The 24,964-nt window shown below is 42.1% G+C and overlaps 1 protein-coding gene across 2 annotated transcripts in view; it reads right to left on the reverse strand.

Annotated features, from left to right (window-relative positions):
- BLK (BLK proto-oncogene, Src family tyrosine kinase) overlaps positions 1-24,964 on the reverse strand; it is a 144,051-nt gene that overhangs the window by 109,477 nt on the left and 9,610 nt on the right. For both annotated transcript variants that reach the window (XM_082249654.1, XM_082249655.1), the window contains 4 exons: positions 16,027-16,129; positions 8,014-8,068; positions 5,698-5,791; positions 1,555-1,656 (listed from right to left, as the gene is read on the reverse strand). In XM_082249654.1, coding sequence (XP_082105780.1) covers positions 1,555-1,656; positions 5,698-5,791; positions 8,014-8,068; positions 16,027-16,128 — 353 coding nt within the window. In that variant the 5' untranslated portion in view covers position 16,129. The remainder of the gene's footprint in view (positions 1-1,554; positions 1,657-5,697; positions 5,792-8,013; positions 8,069-16,026; positions 16,130-24,964) is intronic.

Here is a 24,964-nt window from a genome sequence, read left to right on the forward strand (position 1 = left end):
GTTCAGCAGTGCTCTATGTACAGAGTGCAGGGTTCAGGTGTGCGATACATGCAGAATGCAGAGTTCAGCAGTGCTATATGTACAGAGTTCAGCAGTGCTCTATGTACAGTGTGCAGGGTTCAGGTATGCGATATGTACAGAGTATAGAGTTTAGCAGTGTTCTGTGTACAGAATGCAGGATTCAGGTGTGGGCTGCATATAGAGTGCAGAGTTCAGGAGTGCCCCACGTACAAGGTGCATGGTTCAGGTGTGTGCTGCATATAGTGCAGAGTGCAGAGTTGAAGTGTGCACTGTGTACAGAGTGCAGAGTTCAGGAGTGTGCCATGTACAGAGTGCTGGATTCAGGTGTGTGCTACATACAGAGTGCAGATTTCAGCAGTGCTTGATGTACAGAGTTCAGCAGTGCTCTCGGTACAGAGTGCAGAGTTAAGGTGTGCAATACATACAGAGTTCAGAATTCAGCAGTGCTTTATATACAAAGTTCAGCAGTGCTCTGTGTGCAGGGTTCAAGTATGCGATATGTACAGAGTGAAGAGTTTAGCAGTGCTCTGGATACAAAATGCAGGGTTTAGGTGTGGGCTGCATATAGAGTGCAGAGTACAGGAGTGCCCTACGTACAGAGTGCAGGGTTCAGGTGTGCGCTGTGTACATAATGCAGAGTTCAGGTGTGTGCTGCATATAGAGTGCAGAGTTTAAGTGTGCATTGTGTACAGAGTGCAGGGTTCAGGAGTGTGCTATGTACAGAGTGCTGGATTCAGCAGTGCTCTATGTACAGAGTACAGGGTTCAGCTGTGCGATACGTACAGAGTGCAGAATTCAGCAATGCTCTATGTACAGAGTGCAAAGTTCAGCAGTCCTCTACATAGAATGTACAGGCTTCAGGTGTGCTCTACATTCAAGTGCAAAGTTCAGCAGTGCTCTATGTACTTAGTTCAGGACAGCATAAGATTGGTCCACTTTAAACCAAAATGACATTCTCTTTCCTCCAAATCACCCTTCTCCCTCAGTACAGAGCTCTCCTCTCACCCCCAAATACCCCTCATCGAGTACCTGATAGAAGAGCAAGATGCAATTTGCCTCGTTAGCAGAGTGGATAGTGTAGGTTACAGGGTGGGCACAGGTTTTAGGAAGTGCTGCCGCCATACTAGAGTGGCTGCGTGCACCACCCGCTCCTTCACATCTCCCTGCACTCCTAGGCATGTGCCAGGACAGGGAGGGTTCAGTGCAGCTGCCAGGAGAGGAATGCTGTCAATTTGCAGCATGCACAGGGCCAGTGCTGCAGGTAACAGAACAGAGCACCAACTGAAAAAAAAAAGCCCTGCAGTAGGTCTTACGGAGATTGTACAATCAAAACTAGTGTTGTAACAAGTGCGGTGAGCTTAAGATAGAGTTACACTGAATTATGAGGCAAGGTGGGGATACAATGCAGAGGAACAAATAGGAAGCCTGCAGGTGAAATTTCCATAGTTTATTATGCAAATAATCACAATAAATGTAAAAACAGTGTTTTGTTTTTTTGGCAAAAAATAATTATTTGGTAATCAATCCACTCACGTTTCTGATTCCAATCCGCCAACGAGTGTGACATAATTACTGGGTATATAACCTTCTTGGCCACTAAGCTCGGACTTTGCAAACCACCACTCTCCAACGGTGCTGAGAAAAGAACGGAGCATTGATGAAATGAACAATGCTAGAAAAGTGAGAATAATTAAAGAATATTTACATATATAAAATAAAGCTTAGTCATTTCTTATTAAATATACATGGGATCAAATAAAAAAAGGGGATGTAATGGAAGAGGAAAGTGGTAAAAGATCATTGAGGAGGGAAAAAAAACAGAGGCGTAGGAAGGAGGAATAACAGGAAAAGAAAGGAAGAGAAGTAGGGATTAAGGAAGAGAAGAGGAAAGGGGGAAAAGGGAAGGGAAAGAAAGGGGAAAAACTGGGGAGTGAAAAAGGGAAAAGAGATAAAAGAAGGGAAAAAAGTATCATGTGCCAGAAAAGAAGATAAGCAGAAAGGAAGGGAAGGGGCAGTATGGAACAGAAGTGGAAAAAGTCAATGGGGCAGAGACATGAAAGCTCAGAACATAATGATATTTATAGGTGAGGAAGGTAAGTGCCAGGCTCTGTTCACACCTATGCTGGAATGACAGTAAGTTTGCATGTTTTGTGCATTTGTACATGTTATGGGCTGCCATATGCCAAAAGATTGCACAAAAGAAGTGCAAAGACCTTTTTTAAACTGTACTTTGTTACCATGCGTCTTTGCATGCAATTTTGCAAAGTGCATTGGAGTGCTATTAGGAATTTAAAAGGGATACAAGTTTTTTTGTGGGCTTCGGGAACATGTGAGGGTTTGCATGCATTCTTGCAAACAATTTAAACCTAGCCTTAAAGTGGTTGTTAAGCCACTGTACTGTCTTCATGCAATACTCTGTGTCTAATAATGTTAGGTGCCCCAGTGTATGTGATTTATTAAACAAATGCAGTTTCATACCTTGTTTTATAGCGCTGCTTGGCACTCACGTGACCAGCCGCCTCTCCCCTCTCTCGATCTATCAGCTAAAGCAGGAGGGGCCGAGAATCTCCCACTGACGTCAGAGAGGAGGAGAGAAGCGGTCAGTCACATGAGAGTTAATCGATGCTCTGAAATAAGATATAGAACGGCCTTTTTTATTTTTTTAAAAGGCACACACACTGGGAAACCTAACATTATCAGACACAGAGAATTATTTGAAAAATTTTAAGTAATTTCAACAGCAGGAGGTGAGGGGCAGGCACTATCATGAGCTGACAGACAAGGAGGGGAGGGAGAGGAGGACAGAGGGGAACTGCAAATGATGGAGTCAGGTAAACTGACCACTATGTCAAGGCTCAGCAGCCATGATAAACCGTGGTGAGTTTACAGGGGGAGGGCAGAACCAGGCAGGATCAACCAGGTAATTTAGGTGATAGAAAGGGACAAATTACACAGCACAAGCACTGTGCTGTATAGCATGCTTTAAAGGAACAGGATCAAAATATATATATATTTTATTTAGGGTAACAAACTCTTTAAGAAAGGGAGAAGAAAAGAAGGAAACAAACGGAAGTGGAATTTTATTATATTATGCCCAGGAAATGAAGGTAATGTGGAAGGAAATGGGGAGTAATGGAGAAAAGGATGAGGGCAGAATGGAAGGGAAGGAGAATAAGGTGTTGAAAACAGAAGGGAAAGGAAAGGGACAGGATTGAAGGGAAGGTACAGAAGGGAACGAGGGATGATAGACGTGAACACAATATTATGTACAGAAAGATTTGTACAGTGTGAGGGGATATGTCCTCTTAAACAGCTGTCACCAGAACAAGTTTACCCGTGGCATGATTTCCCCTTTACCTTCTGTTTATGTGACAACCTAAAAAGTTTGGATTTCCCATAATTTTTATGTATTAGGCTTCGCTCAGCAGGACAAATCCCCTTTAGTGGGGGCACAGAAATAAAAAGCAGATGGGGTTGTAACCCCCCACTACTCTATCCAAAACAAAAAAAAAAGTTTTGACTTTGCATACAGAATGAGAAATGAAGTCAAAGTAAAGGGAAGAATTGAAGGAAAAGAAAATGAAATAAGGAAACATTGTGGTCCACTGGAATGAAAGGTAGTGTCAAAAATGGAGGGGAAGGGAAAGGAAGGGGATGAGATGGACAGAAGGGAAAGGAAGGGGATAAAATGGACGGGAAGGGAAAAGAAGGCGATGAAATGGACAGAAAAGGAAAGGAAGGGGACGAAATGGATGGAAGGGATAAAATGGACAGAAAAGGAAAGGAAGGGGCCGAAATGGACGGAAGGGAAATGAAGGGGATGAAATGGTCAGAAAAGGAATGGAAGGGTACGAAATGGACGGAAGGGAAAAGAAGCAGACAGAATGGACGGAAAGGAAAAGGAAGGGGAGGAAATGGACGGAAAGGGAAAGGAAGCAGACAGAATGGACGGAAAGGGAAAAGAAGGGGATGAAATGGACAGAAAGAGAAAGGAAGGGGACGAAATGGACGGAAGGGAAAAGAAGCAGACAGAATGGACGGAAAGGGAAAGGAAGGGGATGAAATGGACGGAAAGGGAAAGGAAGGGGATGAAATGGATTGGAAAGGGAAAGGAAGGGTATGAAATGGACGGAAGGAAAAAGAAGCGGACTGAATGGACGGGAAGAGAAAGGAAGGAGATGAAATGGATGGAAAGGGAAAGGAAGGGGATAAAATGGACAGAAAGGGAAGGGAAGGGGATGAAATGGACAGGAAGGGAAAGGAAGGGGATGAAATGGATAGAAAAGGAAAGGAAGTGGATGAAATGGATGGAAAGGGAAAGGTGACAAAATAAAGGGTAAGGAAAAGGAAGGGGATGAAATGGACGGGAAGGGAAAGGGGACAAAATGGAAGGGAAGGGAAGGAAAAGGAAGGGGATGAAATGTATGGGAAAGGAAAGGAAGGGGACAAAATGGACAGTAAGGGAAAGGAAGGAGACAACATTGACAGGAAGGGAAAGGAAGGGGACAAAATGGAAGGGAAGGGAAAAGAAGGGGATGAAAAGGATTGGAAAGGAAAGGAACAAAATAGACAGGAAGGGGGCAGAAAGGTAGGGGACAAAATAGAAGGGAAAGGAAAGGAGAGGGCAAAATGGAAGGAAAAGGAAAGGAAGGGGATGAAATGGACAGGAAGGGAAAGGAGGGGACCAGAATGCAAGGGAAGGGGAAAATGGAACATTATGGAGGAACAGGAACAGAAAATTATAATTAAGAAATTATAAACAGGAAAGGGGGGTAAGGGGAAAGGGAAGGGAAAGAAAAGAAGGAGACTGAAAGGAAGGAGTAGGAAGTGTGGAAAATGGATAAGAATAGAAGGAGGCAGAATGGAAGTTAAGAGAGAGAAGAAAGATCATGATAACAATGAAGATAATGTTATGTACATGAGAGAAATGGAATGAAAACATGAAAAGGATGGAATGGGAATAAAGGAGCAGGAAGAGGACAAAATTAAACATAAACATAATGTAGTATAATAAAGGAAGGGGGAGAATGAAAGGCAAAGAAAGTGATGGGATACAGCAAGACAGATTGATAGGAAAGAGGGGAATGAATGGGGAACTGGATAGAAAAGAATAGAAAGAAAGCATACAGAAAGGAAGAGAAATGTAAGGGAAGTAAATGAGGATAGAAAGAAAATGTAAAAATGGCAAAGGAAGCAGATAAAAGATAAGGGAAATGAATGGAGTGGAAAATATAGTGGAGAAAAGTAAAAATAATGAAATACAGTGGGGAGAAATGAAAAGAAGAAAATGGGCACAAAAACAGAGAAGGGATACAAGCAAGGAACAGAAGACTACAGTACAAGGGAACACAAAGAGGGGCAAAGGCGATGGAAGGAAAGGGAAAGGCAGTAGAAGAAAGAAAAATAGAAAATGAATGGAAAATAAAAAGGAACATGGAGGGAAAGAAAAAGGACAGGAAAAATAAGTCAAAAGGCGAGGAAAGAGAAAAAAAAGGAAACATGACAGAAAGAGTTAGACAAATATTTTTAGCTCCAATTAACACAAATAAATGGCTATACCACCCAGGATTTAAATCTATCAGTTCAGTACAAGACATATCTGAAAACCTTACCAAGTGTCTCACCATCCCTACCATTATCCATTGTATGGAGAAAAAAAAAAAAAACAGAACTTACTCAGACAGGAGCTGGAGCTTCTCCCCTTTCTGTAGCTGGAGATCTCCATTATTAATTGGAGTGTAGTCATACATAACAGCAACAAACTTCTTCCCTGTGTCATTAGAGAGGGAATCAATGACACGCTACAACACTACTACACATTATTACTTTTTCTGTAAGATATATCCTATTTTATAACATGCTGAATATATCTGTGGGAATTATCTGCGGATGTTTTTAAGTAATGCGGTTATACATCCCAAGCAGAATTACAGTATGTGGCTCGTGTTTAATAATGATTGGATGGTGGTTCATTTTCAAAAGTTTTATCATATTTTCCAACATTATATATCAAAGTATATCTAAAGCAGATTTTTTTTTTTTTTTAACCCCCCTGTCAATTTTTCCCCTCTGTGTTTTTATTGGGGAGATTTCTTTTTACTTAATTGGCAGTGGAAAGAAATCTCTCCAAGGTGAGGGGAGTTCTCCTCTTAGACAGTTGTCATTAGAACAGGTGTTGCTATTGGAAGATTTCCCATCACCTCTTGCTCTCATGGCAACTCAACAATTTAAAATTTTCCATCACTTTATACCTCGGTAACAATAGCCACCAAGATAGATTGAAGCAAAAAAAATGACTGTGGGGTCTTAACATCTTGTTTTATGCATGTATTTTCCTGTGACAATGGTGTACCATGTCTGTTCAGTAAGTTTCAGCACAGCCATTTATATTTTTCATTGGAAGCACATTTCACGCTCGCTGATGACGCAAGGCAGTGATTGGGAAAAAGGGAAAGAGTGTTGTCACCTGATAACAGTAAGTGCATGAACAAGGACCTTCATTACAGCATCGACAGATTATTATTTTTTTTTTTTTATGAAAACTGCACATTTTAAAATATTAATAATTGTTTAAAATTGTATATACATGGTATATATTATATGAGATTTTAGTGACTGGGTTCATAATATACTTTAAATGTATGCACAGCATATACACTCACCGGCAACTTTATTAGTTACACCTTGCTAGTACCAGGTTGGACTCCCTTTTGCCTTCAGAAGTCATTAATTCTTCGTGGAATAGATTCAACAAGGTGTTCCTCAGAGATTTTGGTCCATATTGACATGATAGCATCACGCAGTTCCTGCAGATTTGTTGGCTGCACATCCATGATGTGAATATCTCGTTCCACCAAATTCCAAAGGTGCTCTATTGGATTGAGATTTGGTGAGTCTGGAGGCCATTGGAGTACAGTGACCTCATTGTCATGTTCAAGAAACCAGTGGTGAGATGATTTGATCTTTGTGACACGGTGCATTATCCTGCTGGAAGGAGCCATCAGAAGATGGGTACACTGTAGTCATAAAGGGATGGCCATGGTCAGCAACAATGCTCAGGTAGACCGTGGTGTTTAAACGATGCTCAGTTGGGACTAAGGGGCCCAAAGTGTGCCAAGAAAATATCCACCACAACATTACACCACCAGCCTGAACCGTTGATACAAGGCAGGATGGATCCATGCTTTCATGTTGTTTAGGCCAAATTCTGACCCTACCATCTGAATGTTGCAGCTGAAATCGAGACTCCTCAGACCAGGCAAAATTTTTCCAATCTTCTATTGTCCAATTTTGGTGAGGCTGTGTGAATTGTAGCCTCAGTTTCCTGCTCTTAGCTGACAGGAGTGGCACCTGGTGTGGTCTTCTGCTGATGTAGGTCACTTGCTTCAAAGTTTGATGTGTTGTGCGTTCAGAGATGGTATTCTTCATACCTTGGTTGTATGGGGTTATTTGAGTTACTGTTGCCTTTCTATCACTTTGAACCACTCCACCCATTCTCCTCTGACATTAACAAGGCATTTTCCTCCACACAACTGCCGCTCACTGGATATTTTCTCTTTTTTGGATAATTCTCTGTAAACCCTAAAGATGGTTGTGCATGAAGATCCCAGTAGGTCAGCAGTTTTTGAAATACTCAGTTCAGCCCGTCTGGCACCACCAACAAAGCCACGTTCAAAGTCACCTAAATCCCCTTTCTTCCTCATTCTGATGCTCGGTCTGAACTTCATCAAGCCGTCTTCACCACGTCTAGCTGTCTAAATGCATTGTTGCAATGTGATTGGCTGATTAGTAATTTGTGTTACCAAGAAAATGAATAGATGTACCTAATAAAGAGGCCGGTGAATGTATATCTCATACTAAAGTATGTTTCCTCTGACCTTATATGCTTAGTTAGTGTTTAAAATGATGTACTGTATATAATCAGCACTTTAGAGATGAAACAGAAATCTTCCAATGATATATTAGTTTAAACAAAAACAGTTGGGGTCTCACCTTGATTTGACTTCATGTTTGGCTGGACAAAATTCTGTGGTCGGGAGGCTGGAATCTGTAGCCGAAATGACAAGTGCAAATCAGACACAAAATGTACCAATTGATTAAATTTAATCAAATGCAAATCACAATAATTCAAAGTTCTGCACTTTCTAATCTACAATCCCCTCCCCCAAACAAGCAGCTGTGTATCCGATTGGGACTAAAAAATATAACGCTCAAAAAATAGAGCACTCACAGCAAGATTCCATTAAATTCATAGCCCCCTCACTAGAGGTTAATAAATAAATAAATAAAATAAAGTACATATCAAATCAATATGTATATACAGTATATTGCTTTATTGGTTTGATATGTAGTTTATTTTATGTTTTTGATGCAGATCCTTTTACACTTGTATCTGCACTTGCATATCCCATTAATTCGGGCTGATTATATACATGTCTGGCTATGTTATTGTTATATTGATAATTTATATGATTTTTAACATTTGATGGATTATTAAATTGATTATGTTTTTATTTATTTGTGCAACATTTTATCATTAATAATTATTATACAACCTGTTGGGCTTTTACAAATTCCCTTTTTTCCCCGCCATCTCCTCCAGTTGGAGGAGAGGTGGGGGCTTCTTTTTTAATTTTATTTTATGTATTTATTTACAAGTGGTGGGAGGAGGGTTATGTGTTTAATTGAATTGTGCTGAGAGCACTGTATTTTTTGAGTGTTAAATCACAATAATTGTAAATTAATAATATTCAATTGCCTATAGAGATATTACTGAATTACTGAATTTGTAGTACAGTCTTCAGTGTACTGCTGGCCATACACATAAAAAATACAATCACTCACTGAAAGAAAGAAATGCAAGTAGATTGTTTAATCAATAAACAAATGTTTTCATCAAAGATGGATGTTTAGTCCTGAAATGTGCGCCAGCGTGAAACATGTAGAGAACATCATACAGTGAATCCACCGCCTCCGTTGGGTATTACCCTTTATTAATATACCCTACCCCAATCTAGGGGTGGAATACACATTTTTATCTATTGGTTCCTGATATCGGATGGTTTGGTGGTGTTCATATGTCAACTGATAACATGCACTTTGATGGTGTTGCATATTTTAGTGCATTGTTATGCATATTTGTTATTATTTTAATCTTTCTTAAATAAAGTAAACTTTTTATGACATATGGTGTCGGTCATGATGTGCCAATAAAGTCCATTTTCAGTCCCCCACAAATTTCTGGGGGACTGAAAATGGACTTAAAAAAATGTTTACCTATAAACCCCCTTATTAACCCTTAGTTTAACCTAATTAGTTCTTATTAACTCCTTCTTCTCCTTCTCCTTTAGGCTGTTATTTTCCTATTTTTTATTCCCTAGCCATTAATATCTAAAAAATTATGACTTTGTTTTTTGTTTTTTTTTTGTTTATTTATTTATTTTTTTAGTGTTGCATTGAAATAATCGTGCAAAAATAAAAAAAATAGTTGAAAAGTCTTTATTTTTATTTTGAAAAATACATTGCAATGCTTTGTATCAGAATCACAATTTTAGTGTTATTTTAAATGGGACAAATTAATAAATACATGTTTTCAATTGTATCTACTCTAATACTATTTATTTTTTAATAAAACTGGTCAAAGTAGAAAAAGTGCTTTTATTTTTGTTATATTCTTTTTGTCTATCGACTACAAGAAAAATCAAAAAAGACAATATCACTAAAAGAAAGCCTTGTTTGTCCTTAAAAAAATATACATTTATTCATTTGTGAAGTAAAGTGACTGGCTTCAGATGATAGACAGAAATTAAATATCCTCCTACATAGGTTGTACCTGTTTATCTGTTGCCTCATAAAGCATACATTCTACACAGCATTTATGAATTTCGGAAATCAAGGGGTAGGGATATGAAGTCACACACTGAAGAACATATAGAAAAGAGCTGAGTGTAATCATTGGGAAACATTGTCTGCTGTGTGCTGTGTGCTGGGGGGGGGGGGGGGTCTCCTGGGACTGTCTGGTGTCGGCCTAGACTCTTGGAAATGACTCATGCAGATAGTAGAGGAAATGTTCTGGTCTATAGGTGGTGTATAGGTGTGACAGCCAAAATGGTTAAAGATTATCTATAGCAAAATCTTTTTTACTATAGTAAAGAACTTTTTTTAGGTTCATTTGCTCCGTGTGACCATTGCTACCAGGGCTGAAAGTGAAGAAAAATACAAAATTTGTCACCATAACCAGAATAGAGAGGAAACTTTCCCATGGAGCACCTTTTCTACTGACAAGAGATTTTCCACTGACTTTGGACAGATTTTCTCTCACTTGCTGTTATATATTTGGGATGGGAAGTGAAGATAATTCTCACCAATAGGACACCGACAGAAAAGACAGGAATTCTTACTATTACCTTCTCTGTTCAACAAACCAGGATGAGCTACCAAGAGGGTGCCATAATCCAAACTATTTCACAAGAAGGGGGAAATGTCAGTTGAGAGACCAACTAACAAAACTGTTATGTCTAGTTGGTCTTCCAACTCACATTTCCCCCTTCTTCTTCTTTGTTCAACATTTGTTTTTTAATTTTGGCTTTGGATACTACATTTTATTTTATTTTTTCAGGTACAGTAGGTTTAATTTATAAAGCTTTAACACAGGGGGTGGGGACTATGGAAAAAGGGGAGGATTAGAGGAGACAGGATCAAACAGCCTTTTTACACAATGCAGAGGATTAATCGCTTAGGTTCTACAGTAAGTATAAACAGGGCTTTTTTTCCTCAGAAAATAGGTGCAGAAACTCCCCCTATGGCCTCTTGCACACTGCAGCTTAAAAAGCTCAGTATAGCTTTTTCTTTTTTTTTTTTTTACTGAGCTAAAATACAGCCCATTAACCTCCTCCCATCCGTGCTACAGCCTATATACGGCTGCAGCGCGGACTCACATTTTCGGGAGGCCGTTTTTAAACGGCCTCCCAGAAACAGTCTCCCCGCGCGCTCCCGCGAGCGCGCATCGGGGAGAATCTGTGTTGGCCGTGCCCCTTGGCCGTAAACATATGAGATCATCTCTCATCGCCAGCGCTCCTTCCTCACACGGAGACTGCAGTGTGAGGAAGGAGGGAGAGCTGCCCAGCGCAGGGGACACAGAAAAAAGTAATCAGGGCACTGATCACCAGTGCCCTGATTACACAAGGTACACCAAACACACCATCAATGCCCACAGTGCCCGCCATCAGTGCCCCCCATCAGTGCACACAATCAGTGCCCATAGTGCTGCCAGTCAGTGCCCATCAGTGCCTGCTCATCTAGGCACTGATGAGCACTGACTGGCAGCACTATGGGCACTGAGTGTGGGTACTGATGGTGCTGCCCATCAGTGCTCATCAGTGCCGCCCATCAGTGCTCATCAGTGCCATCCGTCAGTGCCCATCAGTGCCACCCGCCAGTGCCCATCAGTGCCACCCGCCAGTGCCCATCAGTGCCGCCCGCCAGTGCCCATCAGTGCCGCCCGCCAGTGCCCATCAGTGCTGCCCGTCAGTGCCACCTCTCAGTGCCCGTCAGTGCCACCTCTCAGTGCCCAGCAGTGCCACCTCTCAGTGCCCAGCAGTGCCGCCTATCAGTGCTCATCAGTGTCGCCTATCAGTACTCATCAGTGCGGCATATTAGTACCTCCTCATCAGTGCCACCTCATCAGTGCCCATAAGTGCCACCTCATCAGTGCCCATAAGTGCCACCCCATCAGTGCACATCAGTGGAGGAGAAACATTTATTTATTTTCAAAATTTACTCGCAGAAAATAAGAAAAACTTTTATTTTTTTCAAAATTTTCTGTCTTTTTTCTTTTCTTTTGTAAAAAATAAAAAACCCAGAGAGGATTAAATACCACCAAAAGAAAGCTCTATTTGTGTGAAAAAAATTATAAAAATTTCATATGGGTACAGTGTAGCATGACCGCGCAATTGTCATTCAAAGTGTGAGAGCGCTGAAAGCTAAAAATTGGTCTGGATGGGAAGGGGGTATAAGTGCACAGAAGGCAAGTAGTTAATTGTAATGTGCCTGGGCACCCAGGCGCAAAAAACAAGTGCCGTTCTTCAGTAAAAATAAAATAGAAAAATCTGCATTTTTGGTTAGTAATTTACGCCTTATGCACGCAAATGTGCACAAATGGCCAATTACATAATGTGCAGAACAAGAATGTGAGAATTTGTTTCTCTGCATATGCGCGAAAATACGCGCAAATACGTAAAAAATAAAAAAAAAGGATGAAAAAGTAGATGCTCAAACAGGAGTATCGTGTGCAAAAGGCCTTTCAAGTCATCTCTTGTCTCCGCCCCCTACCCACCTTTGAGCACTGCTCCTTGATTACTCCCACTATCCACCTTCCAGTACCACCCCTTTTAGAAAATATACGACAAAGTATTATTTTGTGGTGCTAAGTCATTTGCATGGAATTTGTTAATTATAAGCTATAAAATGTGTCCCCTGCAGCCAGCAACAATACACCCCCCTTTTAACAATATACCCCCCAGCAACAATAGACCACCCACTACAAAGCACCACCCAAGCAACAATAGATAGACTTTAGCATTAATTAGCACCTACCAGCAACAATAGATCTCCTAGCAGCCATCATCAATAGAACCTCCAGCAGCCAACAAGAATATACCCCTCGTTCAACAGTAGATCCTTCCAAGCAACAATTGACCCCCAGAAACAACAGATCCTCCAGCAGCCAGCATTAATAGACCTCCAGCACACCTCAGCACCCCTTGCCATCACATGCATTTAGTGCTGGAGGTGCTGGAACTGGAATTTCAACCGATGCCAGATAGTCCGGTCGAATTTGGATCTGTCTATGGCCAGCTTAGTCATGGTTTTACTCCCCACCTGACCCCCCCCCCCCTCCAAGGTGAAAAGGGGATGTACACGTGTTGCAGAGGGTGGGAAAAATTCTACAGTATCACCGCCGAGCACAAACCAGCATAAGGGGGCTTATTTATAAAAATTGAGATATTCCAGGAACATTCAACTTTTTGAATTCACTTCAATATGCCATACATCACCAACATTATTTCCAGTAAACTTTTATATTCTCTACAAAATTATTCTAGCCCTATTCTTCCCCCTATGGTGTAGCATACAACTTCACACAGTAATACCATAAAAATAAAAATTCAGACCAAACAAATGTGCAACAACTGATTAACAATAATCTGCAGAACACAATCATCTGCAGAGCACTCAGAGTATTTACCTAATATTAAGGGTTGCAGTGTGATTTCCTCTCACCCTCCCACAAGAATGGCACACACATACACAGAGATACCACAAATACAACCTACACACTGCAGCAAACCACACATTAGAGAATGTAACTCACATAGGAGAACACATCCTGGCTCACAACAGGACATGTCAAGTTTCACAGAGTCAACAAACCCACTGAACCCCTTAGAAGAGACAAAGCAGTGAGGATCAGTCACAGTGTTTGGTTTCAACAGGAACAAAGCATTGTCTTCTTGTGTACAGTGGGGGAAATAATTATTTGATCCCCTGCATATTTTGTAAGTTTGCTCAATTACAAAGAAATGAAGGGTCTATAATTGTTATTGTAGCACTGCCACCTAGAGGACTGCTGAGAATTAAACTTTCTGGATTCCCCTGGGTTACCCTTAGCAACTGGTAACAGTGAAACAGCATTGAAAGTCCTTGGCTCAGTCAATAATCAATCCAGGGGATTTGGTTTTTGTGTTTTTATTTAGAACTTGGATAGGAGAAGGGATGAGTGGGATACTCCAACTATGAACTATGCCCCATCTTGAGGACAACTAGCTGTAGTGTGCGGCAAGGCCGCTGCTTCACCTTGCCACTGAAGTGAAGATAATGTAGAAAGTTCCTGTTTAGATCATTCTCTTCAGGGTTCTAACTTGGCACCCCCTTTACTTTCACTGCCTGTGTGCTGACACCCTTCCACTGACTCTATCCACTGGAGTGGTCCCCTTCCTGGGCAGACCCCTTGGCAAGCTTCCCTGTACTCACGGACACTGTTTTTCCAGAGTTGCTCTGCCATCTACTCCACCAGTCAGCTTTCCTGGACCTCCAGATTCAGCACCACACTCCTGGTCCACAAGGCCGACTGCCTGTGACCACCATCCTCAGCAAACAGGAGGAGAGACAGCCATAACCTTGCTCCTGGGACCTGGCTTCCCACCCAAAGACCCACTGTCACATGTGCCCTTGGCTTTTATAACATATCCCAGGATGCACCACTGTCTGTGCCAACCCACTGGGACAGTTACAAAGCCTGTGTGTCACTGGCTGGGTTTCCTCCACTGTCCAATAAGCTCCCCTGTTGGACACAGTGGGGCCACTCCCTCAGACCATATGAATCACAAATTGACACATGCAACATGCCTGACTAGAAATCCCGCTCCCTGATAAGCAGACAGCACAACAAGGTTTACCTGTCACTCTCCAGATAAGCAGGCAGAGCAAATTACACTCCCTACCTAGCCCCTATCTAGGAGAGTGCTACATTATCATAGATGTATTTTAAATGATAGAGACAGGATAGCAACCAAAAATCCATAAAAAAACACACATGGCTGCAGGGGATATATTTTACAGCTTATTAATAACAAATTCAATGCAAATGACTTAGCAACACAAAATAATACTTGCTCTTATATTTTCTAAAAGCAGTGGTACTGGGAGGTGAATAGAGGGAGTAATAAAGGGACAGTGCTCGGAGGTGGGTAGGGGGCGGAGACAAGAGGTGACTTGAAAGGGGGAGTTCCTGCACCTATTCTCTGGGAAAAAAGCCCTGTTTATACTTACTGTGGAACCTAAGGGGTTAATCCTCTGCATTGTGTAAAAAGGCTGTTTGATCCTGTCTCCTCTGATCCTCCCTTTCTTCCACTGTCCCCAAATCCATCTGTGATAGTACTGAGCCCTAGGAGGCACTCTGCAAATGCTCAGTTTGGTATGTATTGCTAGAAAGTTTTTTTTTTTTTTTTGAGAGGTTGCATGTGATTAGCGCAGGGCCAATCAGCACTGTCCTGGCAGAGAGTCATGTAGTCTTATAGGACAGTCAGAGGAGAATGAAAGCTCCTCCCACAAGCTTTAACCAGTGCATGGCTGGACACTGATAGGAGTCACAAGACTGCTATATACTACTGATGAGAAAAGATATTTAGCAGTTTATATTTACTAAAATAATTGCATTCCCATGGTCTGTGTACTGTGGGAGACCAGATACAGTGAATGCAGGCTCCTGGGTGTAGTAACACTTTAATGCACATGCATAGTAATGGTACCCTTAGCTGTTTTAACTCTTCTCTACTCCAAAATTAAAAAAATATTTGGGCTTTTGATACACTAATGAAGGTACAATGACAGGGGTCACAGTTGTATACAAGGTCTGTGCTTGGTGTTGAATACGGAGCAGGAGTCTTATATTATACAGTATTTCTACCAATATTCTCATTGCCACAGGTAATATAGCCCACAGAACGTGGAGCATTACTATTATGGCGCTTTTCCACTGCATGGAACCGAACGGTTCGGCTCACTTTTGTGCTTTTCCACTGCTGGTACCGCATGGTACGGTGTAGGAACGGTTCGGTATGGTACGGCGGCGCTTTTCGACTGCATGGAACCGAACGGTACGGCTCTCTAAAACAGTACCACCTCGATTGTGGTTCCAAGAGGTACCATACCCGGTACCATATCCCACAATCCTTTGCATGCAGTCACTACTAGCCACTGATTGGTCAGAGAATCGTTGTTATCCCACCCACTTAACTTTAGTACTACTTTAGTGGAAAAGCAAACCATACCAAACCGTACCGAACCGTTCCAACACTGTACCATGCGGTACCAGCAGTGGAAAAGCAAACCGGGCCAAGCAGGGCCGACTAGAGCCGAGCCGGTACTTGCAGTGGAAAAGTGCCATAAGTCATTCATATATTTAAAATAAAGACATACACAGCAGTAACAGAGGTGGAGACTTACGGTTGGTGGATGAGAAGATTTGTAAAAGTTACCATGACTGGGTCCTCTCACTTCATATTGTTCCTCTCTCTTCCAAATCTTCTTACTAGAACCCAGACCCATCCTTAGAAAACACAGCACAACGTTATAAAGTATCCCTACAATCTCAATAAAATCTCATTAAAAACAATGCCAGAAAAAATTCTACATGTAGCACAGACCCCAGGCCCGGTTGGCTGAGCTATCACAGGTTCTATTCCCTCTGAGGAACTTGGCAGCCAGGCACACAGCAGTTCATAGTCTCTCAACTCGGAAACCAGACAGTGAATATCTTTTTGTGATCTATTTGTTGGTTTAACTTGGGTAGGGTGCAGGCGAGCTTTGGGATACTCCAAACTAGCAGAAAGAAATAACAGAGGGCACCTCTAACTGTACTGTCTCTTCAGAATGCAACCAACCTCTTGAATTCGGTGTTTAATGAACTACAACTCAGGGGACCCCATTGCGAAGGTAAAGTCTGACTCAGTAAACTGGAGTAGGCTCTCCTAAAAGGTAGCAAGGACAGTCTCTGGGAAATTTTAGGCTTTCACTCTGCCCTATGTACTTCAACGCTTTCTTAGTACCAGCCAGCTTCTGTACTGGATGCCTCCAGGTTGGATCCATTGTGGACTTCCTTCACTGCTCTTCAGGAACTCAGGGCATTGGCCCCCTTGCTCTAGTTGGAGTTAGAACACATATAGGTTTCTTCTAAGCTGCAGCTATCAGCCCAGAGGGTCTCAGCTCTCAAGCTGGGTCTTTCCCCATAGGAACAAGGACCCTGCTGTTCCAGACCCTAGCCTATTTATACATACCTAAGCCCCCTATTGGCCATTCTTCCTGCCAGGGATTGGCTGAAGCTTTATGAATATGCTGATGAGGATCTGCCTCCTCCACCCAATAATTCTGGAACTTACCAGAATCCCAGGGAAAGCAGTAGAGCCTGCAACCAGCAGAACTCAGAACAGCCAAAGGTAGCTGAACACTGCTCTTCTGCTACAGGGGAGCCAAAAACAAAATATACCTCAACTGTTTGCAACCTAGCTAGGAGGGTGCTACATACAAAGCAGCCGTTAACTCACTTATATGTTTCTCTAAAAGTAATTTACGAGTATCTACACCCAATGAGGCCCAACACATATCTATTAGTTTATAGCACATTAACACATATAACTGGGATGCAGTTTTATGAATCAATCTTCAGCTTGGAGCAAGAACCTAAGTTTGGTGACAACAGTAAGCTTGTGAGAATCTTTCTATATCCTAATATACACTCAATATTCACTTTATTAAGTACTCCCATCTAGTGCTAGATAGCATTTCCTTATCTCTTAACCACCTCCAAAGGCATAACTAGAACCTTCAGGGCCCCGGTGCAAGAACCCATGAAGCCCCCCCCCCGGACCCCTGGCCCGGGGCCCTTCCCTTCAAGCCTAGGGCTCTTCCCACTGATCCTGGGGCCCTTTACTCTCGTTGCGGGGCTCTTTATTATGATCCCGCAGTGGGACCCTTTCACAAGTTCTGCAGTGGGCCCCCTTCCTCCCATCTTGGGGCCTCCCCACAATGGTGGAATGCCGGGGCCTGGTCGCAAGTGTGACCTTTGCGATCCTGGAAGTTCACCCACTGGTGTCAGTAGTTTTTATTTTTTGGTATTTTAATTGTATTATTTTTTATCGTTTTATTTTATTTTTTTACAATGTCACTGACTATGACTCTGTCCATTCAGAAAAGGAAGGAGCTGGTAAATTACATATTTACCGACCCCTTCCTGGTTCTCTATTGTGACACATCTCCTGCAGCAGCCAGCAGGAGAGGGGAGGGACCACAGTGGGGGGGGGGGGGAGCACACAGGGGCCCAGAGACAGCAGAACACAAGTGAACTGGATAGGAAGAGTGGTGGGGGAAGCATACAGAGGAACCAATCCCCTCCATTTTCCTCCTGCAGCTACAGGAGGAAAAAGGAGGACAGTGATTTTTCTACATGCTGCCCCCACCGCCCCTCCTATGAAGGTGTACAGGGGAGCCACACGGGCCCCCTGGAGCATGGGGCCCGGTTGCAATTGCAACCCCTGCAACCCCTGTAGTTACTCCCCTGACCACCTCAATACTGGGCACTTTGACCCCCTTCCTTCCCAGGCAAATTTTCAGCTTTCAGCGCTCTTACAATTTGAATGACAATTATGCTGTCATTCAACACTATACCCAAATTTAATTTTTATCATTTTTTTCACACAATTAGAGCTTTCTTTTGGTGGTATTTATTCATTATTTTATTTTTTGCACTACAAATGAAAAAAACTGAAAATTTTGAAATAAAAATTTGTTTTTCTTTTTTTCTGTTATACAATTTTGCAAATAAGTAATTCCCCTTCATACATTTTGACCACAATTTATACTGCTACATTTCTTTGGTAAAAATAACCCAAATCAGGGTGTATTATTTGGTCTGTGTGAAAGTTATAGAGTCTAGAATCTATGGTGCCAATCACTTAAAATTGATCACACCTGATGTACTGACGGCCTATCTCATTTCTTGAGGCCCTAACACAGGGGTCTTCAAACTATGGCCCTCCAGTTTTTCAGCAACTACAATTCCCATCATGCCTAGTCATGTCTGTGAACCTCAGATTTTTTCAATGCCTCATGGGATGTGTAGTTCAATAACAGTTGGAGGGCCGCAGTTTGAGGATCCCTGCCCTAACATGTCAAGACAGTACAAATACCCCCCTCCCCCCCAATTACCCCTTTTTGGAAAGTAGACAGACTAGGGCATATAGTAAGAGGCATGACAAGTTTTTTGAAGTTGTAATTATTTCCCACAATTCTTCGGAAAATTAATAAATTATTGTTATTACTTTTCTTTTTCACATAAATGTCATATTACCAAGTTATTTCTCACACACGGCATGGCCATACATTACACCCCAAAACACATTCTGCTACTCCTCCTGAGTATGGCGATACCACATGTGTGACAGTGTGAGACTTTTTCACAGCCTGACCACATAGATAAGCGCAACATCCAAATAGCACCTTCAGCCATAATCCACTTTAAGACCAGGCCGCCTTCTGAACCTTTTTTTTTACAAGTAAAAATCTGTATTTTTGATAGAAAATGACTTAGAAACCCCAAACATTATATATTATTGTAGCAGAGTTCCTGGAGAATAAAATGGTGGGTTTTGCAAATTTATATGTCACACAGTATTTGCGCAGTTTTTTCAAACTTACTTTTACACCCCAATGCATAAATACATTTTAATAAATTTCAATGCACACAGAGACAAAATAATACAAAACTTTTTGGTAAAACATAAAATATGGCGTTGCGCTGGGTGAATAGATACCAAACTTTTCACACTTTAAAACCGAGCACACTAGTGAAATGGTACCAAACTTTGATATTTGAAAATCTCCATGGGCGACGCTTTATAAGCCTTTATTGGTTACCAGTTTAGAGTTACACAGTTGGTCTGGTGCTATAATGATTGCTCTCACTCTGACGTTCGCGGCGATACCTCACTTGTGTGATGTTATTGCTGTTTACATATGCGTACGGGACAAACGTGTGCATTTGCCTTTACACGCGAGCATGGGGGCACTTTAATTGTCTTATTTATCTATTAGTGGGACACTGGTACAGTGACAGATGTTGATCAGCCTCTGGCAGACACTGAGAAATGTTCTTGTCCCAATGGTGGACTATTGCAGATATTTTGTGCACTGGTATAGATGTGATGAGGGACTGACAGATGTTTTGTGCACAGGTACAGATGTGATGGGAGACTGACAGATGTTTTGTGCACTGGTACAAACAGACAGATGGATACTGACAGATGTTTTTTACACTGGAACAGATGTAATGGGAGACTGACAGATGTTTTTTGCACTAGTACAGATGTGATGGGGGACTGACAGATGTTTTGTGCACTGGTACAGATGTGATGGGAGACTGACAGATGTTTTGTGCACTGGTACAGATGTAATGGGAGACTGACAGATGTTTTGTGCACTGGTACAGATGTAATGGGGGACTGACAGATGTTTTGTGCACTGGTACAGATGTAATGGGGGACTGACAGATGTTTTGTACACTGGAAGGGATGTAATGGGAGACTGACAGATGTTTTTTGCACTAGTATAGATGTGATGGGGGACTGACAGATGTTTTGTACACTGTAACAGATGTGATGGGAGACTGACAGATGTTTTGTGCACTGGTACAGATGTGATGGGGGACTGATAGATGTTTTGTGCACAGGTACAGATGTGATGGGAGACTAACAGATGTTTTTTGCACTAGTACAGATGATGTAATGGGAGACTGACAGATGTTTTTTTAAATCATTACACACAGAACTGTCACAGCACTTGCAGATTCCCCCGCTAACCCCCCCCCCCCCGCACTGAGCTATAACTGATCTCAGCAGGGAGAACTGTCACAGAGACGAGCGTCTCTGTTTACATTGTGAAGGCTGTGATTGTACACAGCCGTCACGTGATCAGGAGGGCCAATCACAGTGCCCATATTCTGATCCCAAACTCATCTTGGCTGTATCCTGTTAACACAGCCTTCACGGGAATGCGTGGCCGCGAGCAGGCGCTCATTCTGGGGGACGAAGGGGAACGTCCACTCAGAACGACGGAGCTCCCACCTGACCGTTTATATGCAGTGGCCGGGTGGGAGGAGGTTAAGGAGAAGTATTTTGGCTATAAATCTCCTGTAGGTCACAGGAGTGCAGTCCGCTGTCAGCTGACATTTCTCAGCTGATCCAGGCTAAGGAAAGATTGTCGGGATCCAAACCCAGATGCTTGGACCGCCACCTGGCTCAGCCTCTCAGCGATCCGCTGAGAGGCTGAGCCAACCCCTCCCGCCTCCTCCAAAGCCTAGTGCTCCAGTGGGCACTGGAGGGGCTGAACAGAGGGCCACTGACTAATAGTCATAACTCTCTACTCAGAGTGGAGAACTGAGCAATTGGTGGTGTTTGATCACTCACAACCAGCAGGAGACAGATGCAACATCAGATCATTGCTGCATCCACCTAGGTCAGTATAAATGTTTGGTGATTATAAATACTTCTCTTTTAAGAACAGGTTGGATTATTTGGGCATAAATTCAAAAAAGGTGCTAAAACTTTAGTTTTTTTTTATGTTTAGAATGGAATATGGATTTATTAGGGTTTTTTTGCCCTATGCATCCCATTGGGAAATGTTCAATCACTTCCCACCATGTAGACACAGCAGGAAGCAAAAAAGAAATCTCTAAAAAGTAATAGAAATCCACTCTTAGACCTCTTTCACACAGGTGGCCAGGGGGCATTAAAATCATGCGGTTAAGCTGTATTTGTATGAGCAGTTGTGAAGCTCCTGTTGGCTTGAACATTTCTAAATTAATTTATTGGTTTGTATTAAAAAAAAAAAAAAATTGGGGTCAGAAAAAGCTTCCCTTTCATTGCGGTTTTTGCTTATTGTGTTTTTTTTTCATTTATAAAATGTAAAAATGTTTAAAATCTGTATTTGTCTGCATCTACAGCCCTGGCCAAAAGTTTTGAGAATGACACAAATATTAATTTTCACAAAGTCTGCTGCCTCAGTTTTTATGATAGCAATTTGTATAGACTCCAGAATGTTTTTGAAGAGTGAATTACAATTAATTGCAAAGTTCCTCTTTGCCATGAAAATTAACTTAATCCCGAAAAAACATTTCCACTGCATTTCAACACTGCCACAAAAGGACCAGCTGACATCATGTCAGTGATTCTCTCTCCTTAACACAGGTGTCAGTGTTGACGAGGACCAGGCTAGAAATCACTCTGTAATGCTGACTGAGTTAGAATAACAGACTGGAAGCTTTAAAAGGAGGGCGATGCTTGAAATCATCATTCTTCCGCTGGTAACCATGGCTACTTGCAAGGAAACATGTGCAGTCATCATTGCTTTGCACAAAAAGGGATTCACAGGCAAGGATATTGCTGCTACTAAGATTACACCTAAATCAAACATTTATCAGATCATCAAGAACTTCAAGGCGAGGTTCAATTGTTATAAACAAGGCTTCAGGGTGCCCAAGAAAGTCCATCAAGCCCCAGGACCATCTCCTACAGTTGATTCAGCTGCAGGATCGGGGCACTACCAGTGCAGAGCTTGCTCAGGAATGGCAACAGGCAGGTGTGTGTGCATCTGCACTCACAGTGAGGCGAAGACTTTTGGAGAAGGGCAGCAAAGAAGCCACTTCTCTCCAAGTAAAGCATCAGGGACAGACTGGTTTGCTGCAAAAGGTAGAAGGACTGGATTGTTGAGGACTGGGGTAAAGTCATTTTCTCTGACGAATCCCCTTTCGGATTGTTTGGGCCATCTGGAAAAAACCTTGTCTGGGGAAGAAAAGGTGAGCGGTACCATCAGTCCTGTGTTATGCCAACAGTAAAGCATCCTGAGATCATTCATGTGTGGGTCGCTTCTCAGCCAAGGGAGCGGGCTCACTCACAATTTTGCCTAAGAACACAGCCATGAGTAAAAAATGGTACAAAGACATCCTACAAGAGCAACTTCTCCCAACCATCCAAGAACAGTTTGGTGAGGAACAATGCTTTTCCAGCATGAGCAAAGTGGCTTGGGAAACAAAACATCGAAATTTTGGGTCCGTGGCCAGGAAACTCCCCAGACCTTAATCCCATTGGGAATTTGTGGTCAATCATCAAGAATCAGGTGAACAAAAAACAACCCCACAAATTCTGACAAACTCCAAATACAAACTATGGCAAGTAGAGAGCTGTGTTCTAACACAAACATAAATTGTGACAAACTAAATCAAACCAAACATGATAATTGTTTTATGGTGAAGATAGATATCCCAATAGTAGATAACCGTACTTAGTGGGTTATCATAAATTAGTGTTGACCACCAGTGCAAGCAATAATAAAATATAATGAAACAAAAAACTGCGCTTGGGTCTATTAAATAAAAAACAGCTGCTGCACATATGCTGGATAAAACATAAAAAGAGTATAAAATTGAAAAGCAGCGCTATATAAAAAGTCCAGGTATAGGTACGGTCCAGCTGATTGGTCTCCTTGAAGTGCCACCACCACCAGAGAGAGAGAGCAACCCCAATCACACTGCCGCTTACCGTCCCACTAATAAAAGAAGGCTCAAAGGTTCCACCAAACTGCTCCTCCAGAAATCCTCAGCAATTCCAGGATCAAGCCAATTAGGTGCGACTCCATACAGATGGTACAAGGCAGACTGATCACTCAGGTAATAAGAGTACCTGTTATATCAGCACTTCGATCTTCTGGCGCATTTCATCGCACTCTGACATCATCCTGGGCACAGATCAGCCACCCTGATCAGTGGTTAGAATGCTCCAGGAACATAATAGGACTGATAGGATCATCTCTGAAAATCAAAAAGCAAGTGCAAAGGAAAAATGACGCTCACAATGTAAGGCCATGGCCTAAACATAGAATACAGTGATAACATATGAAGAATTGGTATAATGGATGTGTTATCAAACTATATAAAGTAATGATACAATGCAAATCAATGTTAAAAAAAGTCCAATGTGACAATTCCCAACACCAAAATAAGTGCTTCTAAATAATCGTGACACAGCAAATTAATGGGTATAATAGCGCTCCCAAAACTGATGACAGGTCGGCACTTGGAATCACAATTAAAAAGGAAATAGTCACAATGAAAAATTTAACATTTATTAAAATTGGTAAAAAACACACTGTTTGAGCAGGGTGAATCCAGCAGTGAGGCAATACCTGTAGAGTGGACCCAGGGATGGGGTGGGATCGACTGTCCAGATTCTCAAATTGTAAGGGGACAACAGGAACGCTTGTGCCAGGAGGATGGAAAAAGAGATCTGACGAAGGGCTCAGCCCGAAACATGTAATCCTCCACTTTGTGGCTTTTCACTTTCCCCATTGTCAGGTAGCCTTCGCTGTTGTGGGGTGTGTTGTGTCCGGTGCGGCTGCCACTCACATCGGGACTATCGGGAATGGTGCTTAGAATGGTGCTCTGAACGGACCTCTGTGAGTTGACTGTCATCTGCTGATGACGTCATCCATCAGCGCCACTCCAGCCTCCTGACTGCTGGATGCACCCTGCTCAAACAGTGTGTTTTTTATCGATTTTAATAAATGTGACATTTTTCATTGTGACTATTTCCTTTTTAATTGTGATTCCAAGTGCCGACCTGTCATCAGTTTTGGGAGCGCTATTATACCCAATAATTTGTTGTGTCACATGTTTCTCAGCTGGATCTGGGCATGGGTCAGCTGCAACCCTGACATGACTTACTGGCCTTTTGGCTAAAATCCGTCCATCCCACACAGTTTGATATTACAGTTTTTGGGATCTCTGATCAATTGCTTTCAGCGCCAGGAATTGCTTGTATGTATTCTAAATAATCGTGTCTTCTGATTCCTTCACCATGAGTGCTCAAAGATAGATGGTAACTCACCAGAGCTGTTAGACCCTACAGAAAGTCAAAAAGCGCTCTTGGAAAACCATATTGTTCCTCAGATATCACCCCTCCGCTCCAGAATTCCCTCAGGATACGGCTAGAACATAGGAATATACTCCACAGGAGACATAGAGAAGTACTTTATAGTGTAGTAGGTTTATTTGGTACTTAAAAATAGACTGATATTCTGCAAAAGATGCAAAGACTGGACTGCTGAGGACTGTGTTAAAGTCATTTTCTCTGACGAATCCCCTTTCTGATTCTTTGGACCATTCGGATGTTTGTATGTAGCTCTCAGTACGTAGCTCATAGTCAGTAGCTCTCGGTTTGTAGCTCTCAGTTTGTAGCTCTCAGTATGTAGCTCTCAGTATGTAGCTCTCAGTACGTAGCTCTCAGTACGAAGCTCTCAGTACGTAGCTCTCAGTTTGTAGATCTTAGTATGTAGCTCT

Source organism: Pelophylax lessonae, assembly GCF_965119305.1.
Source record: "Pelophylax lessonae genome assembly, chromosome: 3".
In the NCBI taxonomy this organism is placed as follows: Eukaryota; Metazoa; Chordata; class Amphibia; order Anura; family Ranidae; genus Pelophylax; species Pelophylax lessonae.